General features: G+C 37.3%; 2 protein-coding genes across 2 annotated transcripts; both read left to right on the top strand.

Moving 5' to 3' along the window:
* Positions 1-6287: 6287 nt before the first annotated feature.
* On the top strand, positions 6288-7439 carry LOC147507249 (uncharacterized). Its single transcript, XM_086600846.1, has one exon. The coding sequence runs from the start codon at positions 6288-6290 to the stop codon at positions 7437-7439; it is 1152 nt and encodes a 383-aa protein (XP_086456972.1).
* A 243-nt stretch (positions 7440-7682) lies between these two features.
* Positions 7683-9168, top strand: LOC147507248 (uncharacterized). Its single transcript, XM_086600809.1, has 2 exons — positions 7683-9058; positions 9165-9168. Exons 1-2 carry the CDS (start codon positions 7683-7685, stop codon positions 9166-9168), a joined length of 1380 nt encoding a protein of 459 aa, XP_086456935.1.
* The last annotated feature ends 1667 nt before the right edge of the window (positions 9169-10835 follow it).

Here is a 10835-nt window from a genome sequence, read left to right as displayed (position 1 = left end):
GAAACTGGATGCAGATGTATTGAACTAACCTCAAAGAGTAATTAACGGGAGATTGGAATATGGATGCAAATACAATGAACTAATCTCAAAGACTAATTAACGAAACATCGAAAACTGGATGCAACTGTACTGAATTAACCTTAATGGATAACTAACGGGAAATCATAAATAAGTGGATGCAATTACACTGAACTAACCTCAAATAATAATTAATGGGAAATTGGAAATTTGATGCAACTGCATTGAACTAACCTCAAAGAATAATTAATAAGAAATTGGAAACTATATGCAACGTACTACATTAAACTAACCTCAAAGAATAATTAATGGAAAATAAAAAACTTGATGCAAATGCATTAAACTAATAACTCTAAAACATATTTGTATTATATGTAGGGGGAATAAATGTCTCGACAAATATAGTTTTGCATTTTAAATAGTATTTATTATAATTCTTTTATTGTGATTGGAAATGCCTTGCTATTCAAGTATCTTCAATATTATCTTCGTCATATTGGGCATTCTCACAAAACTTCAATCAAATTTCTATTATTAAACCTAACAATTAAAAGAAGTCGATGAGTTTTATCAATGTTTGGTGCTTCCTTTTTATAGAGAGTGGTCAAGAATTTAAATGAGTAATTAATATAATTTTCATATCTCATAGCTATGCATAGTTGCTAATATTTTTTAGAATAATTTAATATAATGACACCCGTTCGTAGGACACGTTCATGTGATAAATCTTTTCAAGTGGGAGTAGTGTATTCTTTGAGGATATGGAAACAATCAATCTATTTTAGTGATTTATACACATTACGTAAGCCGAATGGTGATGATTTACCGCTAAATCACCATAAATCTAATAAAACTATTATACAAGCTAGATCAAGTTTAAGATAATTTCATTTAAAAATTATGGATTAATATTCTAAACCACAATGTGAAGAGGCTCTCTCAATTTGATTTTTTAGTTTCCAAGTTCTTATGCACTATAATCGTTGCTCATTAATGTATTTCGGTTTATTTTCAATAAAAATATATTCTTATTCAAAAATTTGCCGCTAAATCACCATAAATCTAAGAAAACTATTATACAAACTAGACTGAGTTTAAGATAATTATATTTAAAAATTACGGATTAATATCCTAAACCACAAAGTAAGAGGCTATCTCAATTTGATCCCTTAGTTTCCAAGTACTTATGCACCATAATCGCTGGTCATTAACGTATTTATGTTTATTTTTAATAAAAATATATTCTGATTCGAAAATTTGTGTGAGACATTTTGTAAAGCCTTTTCAGCATACAAAATATTTAATAGATACCGGGCGTATGCCCGGGTCCAAAATCTAGTATATACCCTATAATGCTCTTTCCTATTTTTGACGATGCTCTTGGAGTTTTGGTGAAGGCAAATCTATATACATGTGATCTATATATGCTAAGCCCATTAGCAAAAGCCCACTTCAATGCCTCATTTAATATCTAAACTCCAGACCACTTATCTAAATTTTGATATCACAAGTCTACATATCTATATAACAAATTAGGGAAGGGTCTCCATCCATCCTACGGTCGCAAACACCTTCTCACAGTTTCACCCTGCTTATGACATGGCGGGATCTAAGGCTATTAAGTGGTATGTCTCTTTACTTGCCGCAGACCGGCCCATAGTATCACGATTTTCTCCAAACAAACCCACGCCTCTCCCTTTTCTTTTCTCCAAACAAACCCCTCATCACTCCAATTCTGTTTTTTGTGTTTGTGGAACACTCCAAATTACTAAGATTACTGAGATTGAAAGCAAAGTGCGCCTTCACTGAGATCAAATTACTGAGATTGAAAGCAACAACGACATTCAGCACTAAAGGTAAGAAAAAAATTCGGCCTTTCGGCTACACTGCAACTACGTTTGGTGTGGATTATAACTCTTATTTCAATATACTTTGCTTAATTTGGGCGTTCAATATGTTCTTACTGATCTATATTGTCGTGTTTTATGATATGGGTTCGAGTAGTACTTATGCTTATAATACTAAGGAGTTTGGAAAGACGGTGTCTGCGAATCAGTTTCAGGTATGTTTTTTATTTTATGTGGATTAGTATTTACTTGATTTGATGGTAATGAGTTTCATGTTTATAACACTTGTTAAAAGCATAATAGTTTAATGCCCAACCAATCCTATATTTCTGTTAAGGATGATTTTGTTGCATTGTCTGATATATATGAATTTGATTGATATTGTATATCGTAGTATAAACGCTATTCCCAAATTTTTTTTCAAAGTATGTTCCATACATTGGTGAAAGACTCACGAGCTTAATATGTTCTTACTGATCTATGTATTACGTTTAAGGACTCAAGGTAGACTTTCTGTAAATTGTTAATATGAATCTTTTTTATGCAGCGTTATGTCTTTAGGATTGTTATCATATTTTTGATTAGTTTTGGTTTGGTACAAACCAAGCTCGTGAGAAGCATAAAGTTATGTTCCGAAAGGATTATAGGCTTATGGCTAGGGTTTTTCTCTCCCCAAGCTCCATTGTGTGATTGTTGCATGGCAGTTTGCCTTCCGTATAGGTTTGAAGTATTTCAAAATTGTTAGAACATTGTTCCTGGGTTTCATCGTAGAGGTTGATCTATGACTTTAAGGATATGGTGACAATGGTGTCTTATCAGTTAAATCTATCTATATATTGTCTTCTCAAATGGATTATAGCTTATCAAATCTTGCGTTCTCCATCTAGCATATAGAAGTCAAAATTCCCTGAGTGTATATTTTATATGTGTGTCTGTGGTGTGTATGTGTGCTAACTTTGAGCGTCATTACTACGATAGCTAACCTTTGCAAGCGCAAGGGTACCATTTTAGATATGCATTCTGTTTTGGCACCGAAAAATCTGGGCTTTTATTTTTTTATGTGCTCACATTTATTTGCAGTTAATACCCTCTGAAATTTGCCTTGGAAGCAAAAATGCCTCTTACTCAAGCTAGACCGTCCTATGAGTCCATTATCTCAACTTAGAGGGTAAAAGTTTGGATATACTCTTTTATTAGTAAATAAAAATCCTACTGCTAGCTCTTTTATATTTAGAGATATTAGCCACAAAAGCTTTGTTTAGGCTTTACGTAACAAAGCTGTGTGCGCAAATCTCCCTGATAATCTTGACGGAATCCCATCGTCTCCTATAAATTTTTTACTCGACTTTTTTTAACACAGTCCAGGGTCAATCCATCACTTCTTGATTGCAAATGGTGGAAAAGACCTATCCGACACTGATGTTTACTCTATTCCTCCTCTTGCAATTGACTCTGAATATGCTCCATCTATTCGTGTAAGGCATGTATGCTCCATATAAGTGGAAAAGACCTACCTGACACTGATGTTTACTCTATTCCTCCTCTTGCAATTGACTCTGAAGATGCTCCATATATTCGCGTAAGACCTGTATGCTCCATATAAAAGTATAGATGGTTCTCTGGTTTTTCGCAGTTAGGATTATCAGTCATGCTCCTATAACTTCCCTTTTCATAATCGGCAACGACCCCTTTTCTCCTTTCTTTCTGCCGATGGACCATTTTCCTCTTTTATATAATGCCTTATTCCTTAGGCAACGTGTATTTGTAGTTTCTATAGTAAATAACATAAGAACGTTCTATGTTGAGGGCATTAGGCAACGTGTATTTGTAGTTTCTATAGTAGATAACATAAGAACATTCTATTTTGAGGGCGAACGTTCTATGTTGAGGACTTTAGGCAACGTGTATTTGTAGTTTCTATAGTAAATAACAAAAATAATAACCAAAAATCACAATGGCGTACATTTATTATTCAATGTATTTGTAGTTTCAATCGTATATAACCAAATTAATAACTAAAAAACACAACAACATACATTTATTATTCAATTTTTTTTATACTCATGCATTATATGAAAATTATTCAATTTTTTTTTTATACTCATGCATTATATGAAAAATTATCCTCATTCTAGCTTTCACATAATGTAATTATAGCTATGTTACGTAGACATGTATCCTTGCTGGACATGTATTCTTTCTGTGGCATCTTACTGCATCTTCTAAGGATTGCACTATCAAAAATCAATGTTTCTTATAGTTTCTTATAGCTAATAACCATTCCTTCTCTTTTCTCCGTTTTTAAATTTTGAGTGTACAATTTCTATGAAGGATTGAACTTGATGGTGGACAAAGGAAAATGGCCAATGGACCCATTTAAGGATCCTTCGAACAAAAAAATTAAATATTCGATTCTTTGAATGATAGGTTGAACCTTCAACCACCTCCTGGCTTCCAGGTATTCTTGTTGTTTCTATTACATTGGTTCGTTAATCCACATGGTACTTATTTCTTACTGGTCTCATCATTTATATGTTTGCTGGGTTATGTATATAGCATCCAAACCGACCAACCCTAGACAAGGGAAAACGCCCAATGGACCCTTCTCTTGATCCTTTGAACCGGCCGAAAAGCACTTTTATCCCTCTCCAAGATAGACTCAACCTTCAACCACCTCGTGGCTTTCAAGTAATTGAACTGCGGTCTTATGTAATTTATTATACTTACTGTTGACATTGCACATCAAGTTTGCTTTATATTTTCTCCTTCTCTAACTTTTTCTTCGTTCTTTATATAGCGGCCAGACCGACCAAACCTACAAAACAGAAAGCGCCCACTGGACCATTCTCTTGATCCTCTTAACAAGAAAAAACGTGTCTCTATCCCTCCACAGGATAGGCTTACCCTCCACCAACCTCATAGTTTTCAGGTACTAATACTCCTACAATGTTTCCCTCTCATTATCTACCCAATTATCCTCTTTTTCTATTTTCTTATCCTTTACCTATTTGCTATGTCACTTGTATACCTTATCTTTGGGTCCTTCTTTACATATGGGACTTCACCGATACAAATATTGCCATATCTTTATCTTCGTTTCCTTGCATATAGTAGTTATATAGATTTTATCTTTGGAAATTTGGTTTATGTTTATGTTTATCTCTATTTCAATTTCAATTTCTATTTCTATTTTGTATCCTCTATGTTCTTATCCAATTACACCAACTTATCTCAATTCGGCCAATTGCGGACAATTTGCCCAATCAGGAACAACCATCCCCTTCTCCTATCAAAGACGCTCGCCTAACAAATAGAATTATTGCACAGCGTGCTCGAAGGGAAAGGGAAAAATTGAATAAGCAGAATGGGCATCAAGCAATGGCCCATCGATTGTCTGGTTTTGTGGTGTATGTCCACCCTCCAATTCTAGGAACTCCACCTCAAACTGTCAGACTTCCACCTCAGCATAGTCCAATCACACCTCATACCACATCAACTAAACGACTCAATTATACGGAATCTCTTTGAACGTCTCCCTCTGCTCTTAATCCTATTAGGTTATTTACACTGCCAAAAGAATGTACTCATGTTGATTCAGCACCTGTAAGCAACAAGTGAGTCTCGTATGTCACTTTATTGGTTTTCCTTCCAATCCAATTCACACCTCACCCTTATTATCTTTCTACATCACATGTATTCTTAACTCTGGTGTTGCGTTACCAAATAATGCAATTCCAACTTTAAGAAATGAGTCATTTGCATCAACGTCGTCTTACCAAAATGCAAGGTATAGCACCACAAAGCTCTTTACAACTTTCTCTTCATATTTTCTACTTTTCAGTACCAAACTTTCATTATTTTCTTACCCATATAAGCTCCCTTGCAATGCGTGTAACCTCATTTCGTCTACATACATCAAGCTTTACCGACCTGATACCACATTTACCAAGTCCGGGTTCCGAAATCAATATCGGTGACCAAAATTCTAGGTAATTTCTTCACATAAATGTTTGCAATAATAACAAATTGTTTACACCTCAGTCTAAATCCTTTTAATACTTCATTCTTGCGTAGACCGCAGTCATTCCAGCATACTGCACAACCGTTCTCTAAACGTGCTGATACCATGAGTGAAGATGACGATGAAGAGGCACTCGACTACAATGGGGATGTGCACACGACTCTTAATCCTAACCGCCCAGTTGAACAAGGAAGACACTACTTGGGGAAAATGGACGTTCATTTTGCAAGGCACTTCATTGGATGGATGAACGATTATCAAAGTCATCGCTGTCACGTCCTCTTTTTGGGAGATGTTGTTTACAAGGAAAGATAAAGCGTCCTCCTTTGCAACCATTGCCTCCTGCCCTTAAAGCCTTATACGATGGGAATAATCGGAAGTCAAAGTCATTTCGGAGATATATGCGACAATATAATCAAGCTTTTGCATTTACAAGTCTTGGAGTACAAGAACACTTATTTGCTGGACGGGGTCCAAGGCCTTTCACTATTCACGGTGAACTGCGACATCGCACAGGATCTTTAATTCCTGACGCGGGATATCAAGCTACTTATTCTCAACTTTATATCTATGATCCCAGTGCTGCACTAGCTGTCCGTCAACTTCGTAATCCTCAGCTCAACACGGATGTCTTGAAAATCATTCAAGTTACTATGCTCCAATATAACCGCTTTTCTGATACATATCACCACGCATATTATGTTCTTAGATCGGCTTCTTCTGAGCATGGTGAGGACTTCAATGTACCTGTTTATTTACATTACACTGCTTCACAAGACAGTCATCAGTACAACTTACCAACAGCAGATGAGGTTGCTGTCATTTTACCAGGTGATGGCAGTGAGCGATCAAGTATGAGAGACATTGTTATTTATCTTAAAGGAGGGCAAGAATTCATGCAAATTAGTGAGTGTCATCCAACTTACTTACCATTGCATTATGTCCAATTGTTTCCCCATGGGGAGCTTGGATGGACACCTGAATTGCGGCGTTGGGACTCTTCAACCGCTACCACCACTAATGATCGCTTAACACAGATGAATTTTTATTCTTATCTACTGTTTGCACGCACCACAGAGTACTCAGCTATTTTGCGAGGGAGAAAGTTGTTTGAGGAGTTTGTGGTGGACGGATGGGCATCAACTGAGCAAAACAAAATGCGCTACTATAGGCAACAACAAGACAAGCTTCGTGCAGAACTATATCAAGGTATCACTGATGTGTCAGCTGATGCTGTCGATCCAAATCAGATTGGAAGGCGAGTCGTACTACCATCATCCTGTATCGGCAGCCCTAGGCATATGTTTGAAAATTTTCAAGACTCCATGGCAATTACACGTTACAACCACCATCCAGACATATTCCTCACAATGACTGCAAACCCACAGTGGACGGAAATTCTTGAAGCATTGTTTACAAACCAAACTGCTTATGATCGCCCGGAGGTGGTTGCCCATGCATTTGAATTGAAACGAAGAGCTTTGATGGAAGTAATCAAGAAGCGTGGCGTCCTTGGTGTGGCAGTTGCTCATGTTTACACCATTGAGTTCTAGAAACGTGGTTTGCCACATATGCATGCACTTATATATCTCTGACATTCAGACAAGATCCGAGTGCCTGCACAAGTCGATCGCATTGTATCTGCGGAATTTCCCCGATCGACGAGCCCATTATTTCAGATCGTACTAAGATGTATGGTTCATGGCCCATGTGGGCTTAACAATCCAAACTCTCCTTGCATGGTTAATCGTCAATGTAAATATCACTATCCTTGAGATTTCACAGATTGTACAACTATGGATACAAATGGATATGCTCTCTACCATCGCCGTGACAATGGGAAGTCTTATTTTGTTAGAGAACATTCAGTTGATAATATAAATGTTGTTCCTTACAATCCTTACCTTTCTAAGATGTTTGACTGCCATATTAATGTTGAAGTTTGTGCAGGGCTTACTTGTGTGAAATACATTCACAAGTACATATTTAAAGGTAATGACAGGACAACAATTGTGTTGAATAAATTGGATGAGATCAAGCAATATTTGGATGCGAGATATATTGGGCCACCTGAAGCTGCTGTGAGATTGTTAGGAATTTCTTTGCACGAGGAAATTCCAACAGTTGGGAGATTAGCCCTTCATCTCCCTGGAATGCATTGTGTTGTGTATAATGCTAATGAGTCCATGCATGATATACGGGCGAGGGCAGAGAGGCAAAGGTCAACTCTTACTGCATTTTTTGATTGTTGCGCTTCAGATTCGCGTGCAAGGGGGCTCACATATCAACAAGTGCCAGAACACTATGTTTGGATAAAGCAACACCAAATTTGGAAATTCAGGGCACAGGGGTTTGCTATTGGTAGAATGTATTTCGCGAGTCCTAATTCTGGTGAAAGATTTTACTTACGCTTGCTTCTAACCACCGTGAAAGGGCCACAGTCCTTTAATGATATGAAAAGGACTGGTACTGATTTACATCCAACTTTCAAAGAAGCATGTATTGCATGCGGACTTCTTGAGGATGATAGTGAATGGGTGCAGTGTCTGCAAGAGGCCTCAACCATGCAAACTGGTTATCATCTTCGTCGACTATTCTGTGTTATTCTCGCAGAATGCAATCCTCTATATCCCCAAACATTGTGGCATGATTTTTGGGAGAGTATCTGTGACGACCTCTCACACAAACTTCGCACCATCTTCAACATTCCAGAACCTACCAAAGCTCAGGTCCAAGATTATGGTTTATTTCTTCTAAATGAGATTCTCATAGAGTTAGGTAAACTGCTCATTAATTTTCCTCCTATGCCACTATCAACCAACAATTGGAACTCAGTCGTTGGTAACCGACTTATATGGGACCAACGACAATTTCAATATGATCCACAAACTGAAAAAGCACATGGCAACAGAGTTCATTTAAATGTTGAGCAACACTCGGCATATAAAGCAGTCCTGGATTCTGTTTACCGAAATCAAGGGACACTCTTCTTTTTGAATGGGGCAGCAGGGACAGGCAAGACTTTTGCCTATAACACCATTGCTGCTACGTGTCGGATTGAGGGACATATTGTTATTATGGTGGCTTCATCTGGAATAGCTACGTTGCTATTGGGGGCGGTCGATCGCTTCACTCAACCTTTTGCATCCCACTGGACATTCTTGATACCTCGGTTTGTGGGTTCAATAAGAATTCACCGCATGCCCACTTATTCAGGGAAACTAAACTTATTATTTGGGATGAGGTCCCAATGCAAAACAAGTTCTATGTTGAGGCAGGTGATCGGACGCTTTGGGATACTTGCAATAATAATAAGCCTTTCGGTGGAATTACAGTTGTTCTTGGTGGTGACTTTCGCCAATGCCTTCCAGTTATACCCAAAGGGGTGCGTGAACAAATTGTGTGTGCTTCTTTGCGGTGTTCTTTCCTCTGGAATCATATTCGGGTTCTAACTTTGGTACAAAACATGAGATTAGAACATGGGAACTCTGCAAATATGGGTTTCGCAAATTTCTTGATGGAGGTAACCACTTATGTATTCTGCTTTCTCCTCCTTTGTTTCAAACTTATATCTATTAATCTTTTCCTGTCTTCCTTCATTTAGATTGGAAGTGATCCAAGTGAGACGGTGGAACTGCCATCGACAATTCGTCAATGTGCAGATCTTCGAGAACTAATTTTTGCTACATACCCTCATCTGAGTCATGCTGCCACAGTCACCTCAGGATATTTAACTGAGCGTACAATTCTTTCAGCACGCAATGATGATGTCAATGAAATTAATGCAACAGCTTTGAATATGTTCCCAGGAGAAACTACTCTCTTTCTAGATGCCGACAAGATGGAGGATGCAGAAGCAAATAATCCAACCAATATTAATCAATACCCAAATGAGTACCTAAACACACTTGATCCAATTGGTCTGCCACCATTTCGCCTGAACCTGAAAGTTGGTAGTCCTATAATGTTGTTGCGAAATATTGCTCCCAGAGATGGACTATGCAATGGAACCCAATTGGTAGTGGTACAATGCAAACCACACGTTCTTTTTTCCAGAATTTTAACTGGTGAAAAACATGGCAATGAAGCTTTTATTCCAAGGATATCTTTGTCACCGTCGTCTTCCGATTTTCCTTTCCATATGACGAGAAGACAATTTCCAGTTCGATGGGCCTATTTAATGACTATTAATAAGTCTCAAGGACAATCAGTGAAGTGTGTTGGTATTGACCTCCGCACGGAAGTTTTCAGTCATGGTCAATTGTATGTGGCCCTCTCAAGATGCACTTCGGGCGACAGATCGATTCTTCTACCTCCAAATGCAGAAAGTCAAACCGCAAATGTGGTATACCCAGAAGTTTTGCTATAAACCTCTTCAACAACAAAAGTGTAATTTCCCTTTTCCCACTTAGTTGATTTGACAGGATTCAATATTAAAGAAAAACACGTAGGCTATGCCCAAATACAAAAACCACCAACCTACATTTATTTTTGTCAACGTCAAATTCTATATGATTTTTTGTTTATGATCTGACCGCAACTAAATATAATTTCCATTGTTTTTGAACGTTGGCTTTAGCTTGGTGTTGATATGTTTAGTTACTTAATGACACTTTTGCTCTAGATTTTTATTATAACAAATGCATCAACTGATATGCATTTTATATCTACTTTTCAGGTTTTGCATCCGAAGAATCTTTTTGCACCGACGTTACATTTTAATTACCGCTACTTTGAAACGGATGCTCCAAAAGGTACTCTATTTGCATTGTTATATTATTACTCCAATTTATACTTTCCATGGATATGTGTCAATGAATTCGTTGCTCATATACCAAGGTAAGGTACTTCTGTTTTCCCCAGTAAAAAACCTTAAGTTTGGTACTTAAAATTGTTTTGTTGGTTTTTTTCTTTTAGTTTGTAAGGTGTCTAGATCTTGGTTATCCCCA

The sequence above is a fragment of the Coptis chinensis genome, chromosome 3, assembly GCF_015680905.1.
Source record: "Coptis chinensis isolate HL-2020 chromosome 3, ASM1568090v1, whole genome shotgun sequence".
NCBI lineage: Eukaryota > Viridiplantae > Streptophyta > Magnoliopsida > Ranunculales > Ranunculaceae > Coptis > Coptis chinensis.
Note: the sequence above shows the minus strand (reverse complement) of the source record. Positions and strands in the feature narration are given on the sequence as shown.

Coding starts and splice junctions, on each gene's coding strand:
- LOC147507249 (XM_086600846.1), top strand. CDS start 6,288: ATGCGACAATATAATCAAGCTTTTGCATTTACAAGTCTTGGAGTACAA.
- LOC147507248 (XM_086600809.1), top strand. CDS start 7,683: ATGGATACAAATGGATATGCTCTCTACCATCGCCGTGACAATGGGAAG.